The sequence below is a fragment of the Arvicanthis niloticus genome, chromosome 28 (assembly GCF_011762505.2).
Source record: "Arvicanthis niloticus isolate mArvNil1 chromosome 28, mArvNil1.pat.X, whole genome shotgun sequence".
In the NCBI taxonomy this organism is placed as follows: Eukaryota; Metazoa; Chordata; class Mammalia; order Rodentia; family Muridae; genus Arvicanthis; species Arvicanthis niloticus.
The window spans coordinates 2944030-2958886 of NC_133436.1; the positions used below are offsets into that span (position 1 = coordinate 2944030).

A 14857-nucleotide genomic window follows, 5' to 3' on the forward strand; every position below is an offset into this window, starting at 1 on the left:
ACACAAACATTTCAACCCTCAAGTGACAAACTTGGAGAAATGTGTGTCTTAGGTTCCTAGCCCGATCAGTTTGTGTAATTACAACCCAAAGACTTGGATAACAAGAACTTTCAGCTTCATCAGACAGCAAGTTAGTCAGGCCCAGGGCGGGAGACCGTTTTCACATAAAAATGATCTGAATCATCTATAACCTTTTTTGGTAAAATATTAGTGGAAAAGGGACCATTTTATAGACTGTGGGGCCGCCAGCCTTGTTACTTTCAGTACATCAAGCTCCCATCTGAGTAATAAAATATCACACATAAATGTCTGGAAACTGAACTGTGAGCAAAGATTCACTTTCTCTTTGAAAACCCATATATATATATGTGTGTGTGTGTGTGTGTGTGTGTGTGTGTGTGTGTGTGTGTGTGTGTATATATATGATAGGTAGATAGATAGATAGATAGATAGATAGATAGATAGATAGATAGATAGATATAGATATAAAAGCAGGACCTTTTGCTTTTTTTGGCTAAGAAAAACAATGGGCCATTCAAGCTGGTGACTCGAGCCTCTGTGGTTATATTTTCAAATGATTCAAGCCCAATGTGACCCTATGGTGAGCTGTCCCCAGCCCCAACATGTAGACAAAAGTCTGCTTTTTTGCTTCAGGTCTATGTAGAGTGGTGTGTCCGGTGAACTCATCCTACCCACTCTCTCTCTCTCTCTCTGTCTCTCTCTCTCTCTCTCTCTCTAAATGTCCTTTTGACTTGTGAGTCAATCTGAGTAAGATGACCAAGAGAAACAGGAAGTCATTTCCCTGGAGCCAGCATTAGTCAGACCTACCGGGGCACCTGGGTGTCTTGTGGGCCACAGCGGTGCCACTGATGGGCCTTCCATTTGGTGTAACACACCAACAGTATCCTGTGTAGCTGTGACACTGGACCTGCAGAGAAAGGACAGGAAAGTGAGCTAACCACAGCAGCCCTCCTACAGAATCACCTCAGAGGATAGCTGAGATTCTCCGGTGCTACATCTGGCCACTCAGTGGAAGCTTGCATGCTAAGCTTCACCACAGATGTATGGAGAAAAGGGAACAAGTATACTTTACAACAGTGAGGGCCAGGCCCTGCTACAAGAACCTAAAGCCCTCCCTTCACACATGGGGAAGCAGCCCCTAACATCTCTCGGTGAACCCATGGCTGACTCAGAGGGAGGAGATAGGTGTTCAGCAGTGATGACACATTTCTATATCACCCCCTCGGTTCCTCCAGGTCCCTTTGTCTGACTTTCAGCTGACCACAATAGGGGACATCCATCAGTATGGCTCCTCCCTCATGCTATCCCTTCTCCCTCCTCCCAAATGTCACATGACTATGCTGAAACACATGGCCCCACACTTCTCATGAGATCTCAGGTATTGATAGCAGAATGTTTTTGCTGCCCCTTCCTAGAACATTCTATACTTGTGGCATGCTGTCGGCAGCTCTTGATAGCAGCACTGACTGACTCAAATTAGAGCCAAGCTATTTCTGACAGAGTTTGGCCAGCAGCATGACCATAGGCAAGCCATGACTTGATGTGGCAGCATCCTACTATGGACTCAGTGGCTGAGTCATGGGACTCGTGAATGAGATAAACTACAATTAGACCCAGAGTTCAGCCAGTTGACCAGGGTTAATGAGCTTTTCTGAGAGAAACTGCCTCATGCCATATTCATGTAGCACAACGATGCATACGCCACGGCTGTGGTATAAACACCTGAGCCAGCTGGGGTCTGGAACCTTCCCTTACATATCATACTATGAGGCTCCTGAGGCTGGTGTCTCTGAAACAAGATGACTGTTTCCCACTAAATGGCTCTGGTCCCATCCCTTTCACCCCTAGCCCTGGCACCTCAACCCAATGGTCCAGGCTTAGACTCAAAGCAGCACAAGTCACCTGACTATAGGTGCCATCATCATTGCATTCTGGAATGAACACTTGCTGGAACTCCTTCCGGGCCTGCTCCTGGGTGTACTTCCTCTCAGCCACACACCTGGACACATCTGTAGGAAGATCGTGGTAGAACAGTCAAAGGGTGGGAGTGGAAGACAACAGATGACATTCTAAGAGACAAGCACAAGCTGTTGAGGGGGTAGACCACTGGGCTGAGAGGGACTGCCCAGCACAACAGATGCCTCCCTCTGCTCCCACAAGAGCTTGGAAGAGTATGGCTCATTCCCTGCACTTTATAGAATGGAAATGGAGGCTGGGAATAGTCCCTGAAGGTGTCTGTGGGAAACAGGAAAAGTCTGGCTTCCTAAAAAGAAGAAACAGGCTGTGCCAGGGCCCCAGGATGCATCTAGATACAGATGGGAAGCCAGAACATACAGTTCAACTCAAACCAGAGGCAGCTTTAGGGCCCGGTATTCCACAGTAGCCCCAACACCTAGTGGAGCTGAGGCTACTTTCAAAGGAACTCACCTCTTTCCTCTGCAGCTTGGTCTTTAGGATCTCAGTCTGTACCAAACTGTCAGGGAAACATGGCCATAGAAAGCTAAACATCCCACAGCTCAAGTAAAAAAAAAAAAAAATGAAGCTGTCTCTGTGATTTATTTAATGATACGAAGCATGAGGACTCCAGGGACTGGATGACTGTTGGAAAGGGTAAAGTTCAACAACAGCCTAGCAGACTGGACTCAGTGGTAAAATGCTGCCTCTCTGCATCAGGCCCTGTGCTCAATCCCCCACGTGAATACAGAAAGTACAGTGAGGGCCAGCGAGACGGCTCTGTAGGCATAAGGCACAGGCCAACAAACAGTGACCTGTGCTCAATTCCCAGGACCCACGTAGTAGATGGGACAAATTGGTTCTACAAGTTGTCCTCTTACCTCCACATGTGCACTGTGGCATGTGCTACACGCACACACACAGTGTGTGTGTGTGTGTGTGTGTGTGTGTGTGTGTGTGTGTGTGTGTGTGTGAAAGAGAGAGAGACAGAGAGAGAGAGAGAGAGGATAGATAGATAGATAGATAGATAGATAGATAGACGCATAAATATATAGATACATACATAGATGAGATACATAGATAATAAATAGATAGATGATAGATAGATATGCAAATAAATATAAAGTAATGCAATTTTAAATATGTAAAATATATTTGATTTCCCTCTAGGGAAAATGTATCTGCACATGCGAAGAAAAGCATCCATGAGTTAAGTCCTCTCAGAGGGAGCAAATATTCATTCTTTTCTGCTGACTTGACAGGACCTTGCAGGTGAATTCCTGTCTCATTTCAGATGCCAGCAAGGAGGCTTTGGGTGTGGGTCTAACACTAACTGTGGCCCATCTCACCATGCTGTGGACAGGCAAACATACCAAAACATAAGGCCTGCCACCCTATGCACCATGCTTTGGGGACAGCACAGCAAGCCCCAACCTTTTTCAGTTTGACCACACTGAATTTAATCCCAAAGATGTATCAGTTGCCAACATTCCTGTCTCCCAGTTGAAGTAACCAGTGTCCAGATCAAGAACACTGCAGCCTCTCACCTCCCAGAGATATGTCACTCTAAGCCATCCATTCCTCTTCTCTACACAGACCTTCCTGGGAGCTACAACCTATGTTGTCATTGTGGGTACTGACCACATACACCAGCTTCAGCACAGCAGCTCTGGGGACATGGGTGCCTCCTCCTGTCTTTGCCTCCCCAAAGCAGGGATTACGATCATATGCTGTTATTGCCAGCTGTTTATGTGGGCACTGGGAATTGAACTCAGGTCTTCATGATTATGAGCTGTGACTTTACTGAGTGAGCCATCTCTTTGGGTCAACAAGTGGTTTCAATGCAGTCTGTGTTAGCTGAATAGGAATGACAGATTTGCTGGCTTTTTTTTTTTTTTTTTTTTTTTTTTTTTTTTTTTTTTTTTTTTTTTTTTGCATAACCTGTGGGCTCTCTGTCTAAAAGGAAATATGACACGAGCTTCAGCTTGCAGGACCTCGGCTAGGGGAAACATAGAACCGTAAGCTATCCCTAATCCTTGAGCCACCATACAACAGTCCAGAAAAGCATCATTTTTTTTTTCAAGCAACATTTTGTTTCATTCTTGGCTCACAGCTCCTTAAGGCCTTCACATCACCTTGATCAAGCCATTTTCGAACTGGAAAATCTGTATAATGGGATGGTCACTCCAAGTTCATGGCCAGCGCGTCCCAGGCTAGTTTGTCATAGGAGACAATGACAACAAATGAATAAAATCTGTGAAACCTAAGTGTCAGGTAACTATCACCCCCTGATGGCAAAGCCGCCTGCCTGCCATGTCTCGCTCCAGACTTTACTGTCAAGTCTGATCAAGGTCTCCACTGGGAAACCCTCAAGAGTCAGGTATTTAGAGAATCTGCTCTCGAAATCGGCAACATCTTGTATTTTTTCTCTAACTCTAAACTATTATGTCTCTGATATAAACAGCCACGCAGGCCAAAACATGAAAACATTTTACACCTTGAGTATTATCTTTCCCCAGACCTAAATTTTCAGTCCATTTTAAAAGAACAGAATACAAATGCTCTTTCAGCAGAGTTTCATTTACTGGTGTTAAGTTTATGTTACTGTTATTTTATTATTATTATTCTTTATGCTTTTACAAATACTTTAGAAAAATAAATAACTCTCCTGTTCAGGGACCTCATTAAGCTAGTTTTCTCTGGGCCGTTTGTTTCTGTTTGAATATAAAATCCTCAACACCTAAGCAAAACAAATATTACTGTGGCACCCCTGGACGGTAAATTAAAAACTCCTCTCTGAGCCATTTCCAGTTCAAGTCAGTGGCGTTTACTGCAATCCTGGTGTGGGGTGATCACTGCCCTCTGCTGCCTTCACCCTGTCCAGCTCCAGGACACTGCTGTCATCATGGATAGAATCCAGTATCCAGTACACAGACACCCTCTACTCCAGCCCCTTTCTACATCTCTGGATTTGCCTATGCCAGACATGTCCTATGGAGAACCGCAGGCCCATGGTGTCTCACAGCACACCCCAGGTGCAGCATGGGCAGGTGCCAGTGCTTCCTGTGGCTCACCCAGCCATCTGCTGACTGACCCCATCTTTTGGCCACCATGTTCATGCCACACTGAATATCTCTGCAGGTCAGCTCTGAGTGTCTGCTTTCAAGCCCTCATGGTTGCTGTGTCACAAGTGACTTCGTCACTATTGGAATTGCTGCTGAGATGTGGGGGTTCCCTCCTGGCTGCACTGCTCCACTTCCCACTGGCATGGGCCATAATGCTAGGCTGTGCATTTTCCAATAGCTAGGTCTTCTCTCCTCTTAAACTGCCATAGCTATTTCAGAGAACATGACTCTTGGTATTTTTTAAGCTATGATTAATTTTTATATCATAAGGAAACTCGATTTAACTAGCAATTCCAATTTTAATATTCTCACTAGGACTGAAGAGATAGCTCAGCCCTCAAAAGCATGGGCTGGTCTTCCAGAGGGTCCAAGATTAGTTCCCAGCACCCACATTGATCAGCCCACACTCATGTGTAACTCCAGCTCCAGAGAATCCAACAGTCTCTTCTGGCTTCTGTATACACACATACACACACACACACACAGCATATATTCAGACAGACACCACACATACATGAATACATTCACACAGACACATACACATAAGAAAATTCTAATTAAATAAATGTATTAATCATTTAATCCCTTAATTGTATATAATTTACTTTTTACTAGAACAGAGAAAGCATCTTTGATGCAAATTAAAAAAGACATTTTGGAGACCTTTTGCTCTGACCTGAAAGAGCCAAGACTTTGCAAATAAAGCAGCAAGGCGCCACTAACAATATCCAAACAGAAGTTTTTGATAAATTGTTGATTAATACTAATACACGTTGGGAACAACTTTTTCCAACATCAATTGAAGAGTAAAATAAATCCCAGAGGGATCACAGGATTGTTTGTGTATAAATTTATTTTAACCCAGAAAAAGGTGCGGCTTGCTATGAAGAAACAGTGTGCAGTAGTTTGCTATGCTTAGTTCTCGTGTGTGTGTGTGTGTGTGTGTGTGTGTGTGTGTGTGTGTGTGTGTGTGTGATGGGAAGAAAACAATTTCCTATCTTGCTGAAACCACTCAGAACAGAATCAAGCAGTCATTGAAAGAGATGGCTTTACTGGGTGTCTTCTATCAAGGAATCTTAGTGAGAAGGGGTTGTGAAGAGAGGCAGTTGGGGGCGTTTTCAGAAGGTTTGTGTGACTGGGCAGCTCATGGTCTCTGTGCACAGTAGGCACCTCCTTCAGGGAACCCTGCTTAGCAGGAGCAGTTAGAGACCAACATCCCCAGGCTCTGCTCACCCACGCCCCATGCTGAGATGCTGCATGCCAAACTACAGATAGTGCCTCTGTCTTAGCATGCATTCTATGACTATGGTGCACAGCACAGGCAAGAGTAGCTTGGAGAGCAAAGGGTTTGTTTGGGTTATACTTCCATTGGGGAAAGCCAATGCAGGCACTCAAGCAGGAACCTGGATGCAGAAACTCAAGCAGAGGCCATGGAGGGATGCTGCTTACTGGCTTGCTGTCCCTGGCATGGAACCCAGAAATACCTGCCCAAGGTGTTACCACCCACAATGGGCTGGGCCATCCCATGAGAAATTATTAATCAAGTAAATGCCCCCATAAATCTGCCCACAGGTAACGTGGTGGAGGACTTTTCTCAACTAAGGTTCTTCTTCCCAGATAGTTCTAAAGCAACCAGGATGGCCTTAAACATGTGTCTTGTACAGAGTCAGCTCTTCTTGGAGGTGGACCAATGCCGCAGGGCCTTTGAACATAGGGAAGAGCAGGCAGACAAGAGCACAGGTCTGAGTCTATGGGCCACTCAGTTGTCATGGCTACTGCAATGGCCATGTGAACTCTCTAGGGTCAAGAGCAGATTTCACCACTATTTCCTATGGCTCCATGTAGTGGCCACAGAAATGACAGACTAGGAGAACCTTGTCTTTGATGTCTGTGGCCTCAAATAAAGGCAGACACTGTATTTCAAAGCTGTAATACTTCACCCACTTATAATTTAAGACCAGACTCTGAAAAAAAGAAGAAGAAGAAGAAGAAGACAATTCAGCACTGACTCTTAGATTGAAAGCACACTTCCTAGCCATACACTGATGTGCTGTGGTGGGAACCTAAGGTCAGTCAGGGCATCCTCTCCTGGCAGATCACTGTTGTCTCTTGCAATCAGCTAAAACAGCTGGCCCTGCACTTATAATAGCAGAACAGTAAGTCCTTTTAACTTCATATGACAACGGGGATGTGTGTGTGTGTGTGTGGGGGATGTGATTATGGAACTAGAGAAACAGAGACAAAAATTTCATCCTAAATTCGTAAAGCATGCAGATAGAAGTGCTGGCACTCAGTTGGCATTGCAAAGAGAGATGAAGGTAAGCAATGAGAATCGCTCCATGAAAGGCAGTTTCTATGGCATGCAAACAGGGATGTCTGACCATCACCTTCTCTGTCACAAAAACCCATCTCACTCTCTGCACATCAGAATGGATGATGACGCAGTCACCAGCTTCTTTACTGTGAAGGTTGACTGTCAGCCCTCCAGAAGGAGAGGCTGGCTGATGCTATGGACAAGAGCGCCTTCCTCAGGGAAACTGCATCCTGAGTTCACAGCTGAGCTGGAGCAAACAGGAGGGGCTGTTTCCAACTTACTATTCCACAGCATGTGCTTGTGTTCCTGGCCATGGCTTGGCTGGGGAAGGGGCAAAGTCCCTGTGGTGACCTCTCAAGTCTACGATGACACAGCAGCAAGCTGCATATGATGCAGGTGGGACTGCCGTAGGAGACAAACAGGCAGGACTGGGGAATCCTAGGACAGAGCTGCTGTCTCTGAGGACTGTATCCACGGGAACAAAGACATGCCAGCTAGGTGCTGGATGGAGGAGAGACCACAGACACCCATTCACACTCAGGAGCAAAGCCAAGTGCTCCCTCACTCTGCATCCACACTCATACCTGCACGCTCATATGTGTACATGTGCACAATCACACTTACATCTGTGTGAAGTCATACTCACACCCGCATACACCTACACACATGTACCCATCACCCTACACAGAGCTCTCATGGAAAACTATTTCCCTCAGTGGAATTCAGACAAGCCTATCCCTCACTGAAGCAGCCAGCAGAACCATGGGTCAAGAGAGTCCTGCATGGGGCAGCAGGCTTACCAGCCTGGTGTCAGTGCTTCCTTTATCTCTCTCATGGAGTTGTCTTAAAAGGTGAGACCATGAATGATTGTATAAAGAAAATGGGTCAATGTTGGAACTTGTGACGAGTTTCTAGTTTGCTAGTTGCCGACAAGTAAAAGCATATTAGAAGTATTTTAGAGGAAAATAAAGACCTCAGATAGGAAGAATACCCAGGGCTCATGTGGTCTCGGAGATGGAAGACAAATGTGTTCTTCACTCCTCTATGGAAAGATGGATCTGACTCCTGGACCTCCCAGTCTAAGGGTCTCAAAGAGCTGGAGAGCTGGGGTTGGGTGGAGGCTGGAGAGTCAATTTTTAATCTCTGTTAGATAACGATGTCGAGCCACTGTGACCCGTCCTGACACAGTAAGAACTCTGCAACCTCAAAACAAGGACAACAGTTTAATCTCGTCATGGGGTCAGACCACCCTGTGAGTTCAGGCCTCCCCAGTGGCCAGTGTCATAGCTCTCCTATGTCAGGGATCCCAGTGTTGGTGAGTGGTGGGCACAGAAAGACTGGGCTGGCAAGCAAACATATGCATCTCCCCACATGAGTCTACTTCAAGCTCTTGGTGTAGAGACCTTCAAGGGAGTTGTTTCCGGAAATCTATTATAGTTTTGTTCCCAGAAATCTCAAAATAATCCCAAGGTTTCCTGGCATGTGACCTTTTCCTTTATTTTCTTCTTTTCTTTCCTTTTTTTTTTTTTTTTAAATTCAGTTCCAGAGGTTTTGTTGAAAAGAAAAGCAGCCATACTGGTTCCAGATCAAAAGAAAAATATTAATATGTTTGCTGAGTTCTGAAAACACAAACTCCACAAATTTCTATGAAAACACGAGAAAAATCCATTTGTCTACACCACTGAAATTCCAGTCAGGGTCAATGTCAAATCACACAAGACACACACATTTTAATCCTATTTAATTAAATGTGGAATAAAATATCTTAATTGTTGTTTCTAAACCAGCACATGCAAAAGAGACAGGCTCGCAAATCTGTCACCCACAAGATATGTAAAAATGGCCTCAAAATGCAAAGACCAGCTGTAGTTGGGCATTTCCACACCAGAACAGAGAAAGGGGAGAGGTAGACACTGTGTTTCTTGAAGGAGCAAAAAAACTTGATTTCATGTCTCTTTAGCTAGCTTGGGGAAGCAGGGCTCACCTGGGTCTTCTATAGATAACAGCATTTGTAGTCTTTGAAAAGGAAGAGATAACTGTCAGTCCAGCCACAATTCACTGAGTGGCATCCAATGCTGTGCCTGGGTTTCAGGGCATGGGTCCATTCCCATAAGCCATCTCTTCAATGGTTCATATTTAGGGCAGGAGATGTTACCCACTTGACTTTAAGAACCATGTAAGCAACGCCTGGTGGTGGAGGCCACCCTAGGCAAAGACCCCATCCCTGTGTTAATTCCAGTGAAGACATACCCCAGCAGATAAAATTCATTCACCATAGATGAGAGTAAGTTAGAGCCTCTTGGGGTCCAACCTGTACCCCCAGTGTGCCAGAGGGATATGATGTCCACCTGTGTTGAAGAACACTTGTGTGGAGAACATCTTCTCCTCCAGCTCTGTATCTACTGCCTGGGCTGGCTACACCCTCACATAAGCACCGAAAGCTGCTGGAGTCTGTGGTGTTTTTGTTGTAATCCTTTCTTTGTAACTCACACTTGCTTTGGAGAGTTGTCACATTTGACTGATTTCCCACCCCCCCATTGTGTTTTTGGAAGTTTCAAGTTTATGATATAAAATTTCCCCCATTAGGGGTTGAGAAGTCCACCCAGAAAATTATCCAGGAACAGGAGGCTGCCAGAAAACAGCAATGACCCAGGACACCATGAGAGAACATCTCTGTCCACTTCAAACTGACCCTGTCACAATTAAATCAAATTGTCACCAGAACCAGTGAAAGTCTAAGCTCTAGGGAGACACATTAGGGACAGGAGACCACACCATTGTCATTTTTCTGCCCTTGAAATCGTCAAGCCTTCTTATGGCTGTACTGGTCCTCAGTAACCATGGCAGCAGCTGCTCAGTCTGACCACTTCCTTGTGGTCCATCAGCAGGATGCTTAGCTGGGCCAAGAAAATGTGGCAGGAAGCAGGAACAAAGGATGCCAGGCTTTGTGGAGCCACGTGACCATCACCACTTCCCACAGGGATCATTTTTGAAAGCCAAGACAATTGCTCCTAGGCAATTGTTTCTAGAAGTTTCTAGATGGGATTCCGTCCTGGTATTTAAAAGAAGTTTTTATTTGTTTCTCTTCCTTCTGTGGGTATAGCTGAGACAGCGACAGTCAAGACATAAAATTGCATGGAAATTTTCTGTAAATGTATGATTAGCTCTCACTGCACAGACATCTGTGAGGGAAAGACATAGAGCCAGGTGTGAACTGCTGTCATATTGCTGCCCACAGCCTCTTCTACCATGCCTGTAGTGGATCCATTAAGCCCAGGGACGCTCTTTCAACCACACCATCTATTTGAATGTGTGAAGCTGCTGGGAAGAGTGGTCTGTGGATGGAATTGCAAGAATGGACTCCTTGAATTTAAATTTGTAGCCAGCTCACTCTCAACCTACAAGGTGCTACGAGGAAGCACGGATTTCTGTGGTGTCCATGGGGTACCACTTCACCCTTCAGGAACTGCAGGCTGGAACTGAATGGGACCTTTCTGCGACCACAGAGCACCGTTTAAGGAGTCCCTCGGGGAGAGGGAAGCAGCAACTCACCAAAGTCATCAACCCTAAGCCAATGTCAGGACTAGTGAAAAATTTGGTTTGAATGAACCCGTGAGGTACCCACCTGAACCTGAACGTGCTGTGTGTGTGTGTGTGTGTGTGTGTGTGTGTGCAAGTACATATGCACACATCCATGTGCATGGCTGCATGTTCCTGGGGACACGAGAACATGTTTGTAGAAGTATTTGTGTGACTACGTGGATGCTCCACAATAAATAAAAATTATATTTTTCTCATTCTTATTGTCCCTGAAGAAATTAAATATCTAGAGACAAATAGCAATAGGAAAAATTAATAATAATAAGTATGCAATGTCAGGTGGGTGAGAGTCAATAAAGCTATTTGGTTTAGTTTAGTTTTTCTTCCAATAAACAGGAATGGATTCTTAGGGGCAGACGGCATTTATCCTAAGTGTCCTCCTTTCCTTCTAACCACTAAGGAAGATGACTGCCACTGTTGTTTCTGTAGTACTGGGTATTTTTGTGGTGGTATTGGGTTGTTTATGGTTTTGTTTTGTTTTTGTGAGTCAGGGTCTCACAATGCAGCCATATTGGCTTTGAACTCAAAGTGCTTTCTTAGGCTCGCCCTCCCAAAAACTAGGATTATGATCATGACCCACCATCACTAACCCCAGTCCCAGGTACTAAACCTGGGGCTTCATTCATTCTAAACAATCAGGGTACCACTGGGCTACCTCCATCCCCCTCTTCACTTTTCATGTTATCTTGAGGCAGGGTCTCACTAACTGGTTCAGACAGGCTCTGAACTTGGCATTCTCCTGCCTCTGCTTCCCAAGTGATAGGAATGCAGGTGTGCTCTACAACGCCTGTCCAGAATAGACATCTGCTCTTGTCAGGGGGAGAATCGTCTGAGTTAAAGGACAGTCTGTCTGCATGACCTATAACAACGACCCAAGTTTGCCTAGCAGAACTCTGCACTTTGACAGAAGGAGAGAACAATTTGGTTAATTGAAGGCAGAGGCATGGCCCTGATGGTGGCTAATGTGGTCAGGCTGTTTAGATGGGAGGATTGTCAGAGTTAATGGCTCATCAACACACATCTTCTCAGGGCCATTTTAGTCTGTGTGGTCTTGTTTCCCAGAGATTCAGAGAAAGTAAATCCCCTTTGAAAGCACTGTGTGCTTGCCGCTAAGCTGAACCCTTCATTACCTTGTGAAGCTTTTCCAGGCTTGCTCTACGCTATAACTCTGGATCTAGCTGCTAATCTGAAGACTGATAAGCCCAAGGGTGTCCTCACTCACAGACAAAGAAAAAAAAAGTGCTGATAATCATTTTGGAGCACTTCGAGGCAAAAAAACAAACAACCCTGGAGCACTTATGATAAATTTGTTTTATGACAACATGAAACACGTGGGGGACATCAGACAATTTGTAAAAATGACTGCTTTGTGACTGGAGACAGATCACCTGGTAGAGTTCCTTGCCTAACATGCAAGGGGCCTTGGGTACAGTCCCCAGCAGACCATAAAGCAGGCGTGGTGGTGCCCATCTTGAATCCCGGTACTCTGGAATTGGACGCCTTTGCTACATAGTAAGTTCCTGGCTAACCTAGGCTATGTAAAACACTGTCACAAAAATTACTTTAAAATTCATAAAAATTACTCTTCACATGTTCTGAGATATAATTACAAATTTAGAAACCTTCAAGTTGTTAAGTGTGAAAATAAATGATCTATCCCCTCACCTCATAGGTGCTGTCTTCTGACCACGACCATTGCCACTCACCTTTGCAATTCCCACGGTGGGCAATCTCCAGCTGTGGATCTTTGCACTTGGCCCGCTGGAACTCACATCGGGACAAGAAGGTCCTCCCGTCAGAGGCACAGAGCGGCTTCTGAGGGGAGCTTGGGCAGTCCAGGCTGCAGTCTCTGTCTTTGTCTTGATCGACTCTCAAGAACTTGGGGAAGAAAAAAGAAGCAAGAGAATAATTTTAAAGAACTCATGTTGAGGAGAGAGGAGCACAGAGCAGGCAGAGAACAGACTCTGAAGAAATATGGCCACTCTGTGCCCACAAATGAGAAGGCGTCAAGTGAATTGCTTCCAGAATCGTACGCCATCCATTTCACAAGTCGATAATAGCTGGCCACAAGTCTAAGGTCTGATGGGAAGACGCATGCAGCTCTTCATAAGTGGAAGGTACTCCCACTCAGCTTCCCCTTAGAAACCAGAGGAAGGGGCTTGCCTACTCTGCCATCCTCATAAGGATCTATAGATGGCATCGTTGTTGTGGTGGTGGCTGCTGCTGCTGCTGCTGCTCTTTATAGCTCCTTTACTGGTTCACTCAAGGTCAAATGTCTTCTCATAACCACCTCTGGAAGTCACTAATGTCTATGCTCTGCAGGAACTGGCAGGTCAGCCTTCCTTGTAAAATGGCTCCATTATTAGAATACACTTGTGTATCCCTTACTGAACAAGGTTACTGGTTTTTCTTTTGTTTTGTTGTTGTTTTGAGACAGAGTGTTATGTAACTCAGGGTCACCTCAAACTTGCTATAGAGTCAAGCATGGCTTTGAACTCCTACTTCTCCTACCCTCACCTTCCAAGTTCTAAGATTACTTGGGTACACTGCTACATTTGTAATTTTTATTCTTATGCTTTGAAAGTTATTTTCAACAAGCATTGAAGTGTTTGTTGAGTGAACGCTTGGCCCCAAAATTGAGAAACTGATGCATCCCTACAAATGCCTTAGACCCCTCATCCGACACATCTTCCCTCTGCAGAAAGAGTAGGTTCTAAAGGTCACACTCCCTTACACGTTCTCACAAGAGTAGTAGCACTGAGACCCTTTCTGTAGGAATCATAATGGTTAACCACAAAACCAATTTGCATGGTGTAGTTCCAAAAACAAACTGCCCAGGCTTTTGGTCCTTCCTTTCCTCTCTTATGTTTTTGGGTTTGCTATGACTCCTAGAGAAATCTTAACCTAGACACTTCTGGCTCTGCCCATCCTCCCTGGACAAGAGATCAGGATCCTGGCCAACATTTTATCTTGCTGCCTATTCCTCATGCCCCAGACCTGTTCTGTCTAGTTATTCATCAAGCCAGATAGAAGAGCAAGCTGAACATGGTCTTCCCTCTGGTTGTGAGTCCCTCGTATGATGCAGCATCTCACTTATGAAGCCAAGGCCCACCTTTCATTTACACACAGAGCCTTAGATGGGGCTCCACCAGGAAACAGGACTGATGGGAAGACAATGCTGGCCACTTTGAGAAAATATCAAATGTTCTGCAGCGAGGGGAAAAACACCTGCCTGGAGCTCAGCTCCACTCTGCAGCCTGGAGTTTATAGACAAAGCTGTAGCACAAGGTCTGGCCTTAAGAAAGTTTTAGACATCTCAACAGGTGCTGCCTCTAACTATGCAGCCTTACATTGGTCACACACTGTCACCAGGGGACATGATCCCCATGGAGATGTTGACAGACTCTCCTTACTCCTCATCTATGAACAAGGTGGCTCTGGGGTGTGACCGTAAGGCCAAGCTGAAAAATTTGAAGCCTTTAAGTTCAGGACCTAGGTTCAAGGCCTCGGAGAGATAGGCGGTGTGAGAAAGCCTTCATGCCTCACTGACTTCGAGTTACATTTGTAGACATTTGAAACTAAGGGAAACTACTGAGTGAGAGACACTTTGTTGTGAATTATAGGACTGGATGAAATCTGAGGATCAGGAAGACATCTGTGCAGCCAGGGCAGACATGAGGAGACAGCTGGACCAGGACTCTGAGCCCAAAATGAAGGATTGGTGCTAGCATCAGAGATGGGGCACTGCATAACGCTCTGGGCACTCACAGCCTCTTCGTGTGTGAAATGAAGACGACAAAACAACACTTGTTTCATAAGATCACCACGAACATGAAACAAGATC

The 14857-nt window shown here is 45.2% G+C and overlaps 1 protein-coding gene across 2 annotated transcripts in view; it reads right to left on the reverse strand.

The window, feature by feature from the left end:
- Smoc2 (SPARC related modular calcium binding 2) overlaps positions 1 to 14857 on the reverse strand; it is a 129959-nt gene that overhangs the window by 72952 nt on the left and 42150 nt on the right. For both annotated transcript variants that reach the window (XM_076926572.1, XM_076926573.1), the window contains exons 2-4: positions 12720 to 12891; positions 1924 to 2030; positions 829 to 928 (exon numbers count right to left, since the gene is read on the reverse strand). In XM_076926572.1, the coding sequence (XP_076782687.1) occupies positions 829 to 928; positions 1924 to 2030; positions 12720 to 12891 (379 nt within the window). The remainder of the gene's footprint in view (positions 1 to 828; positions 929 to 1923; positions 2031 to 12719; positions 12892 to 14857) is intronic.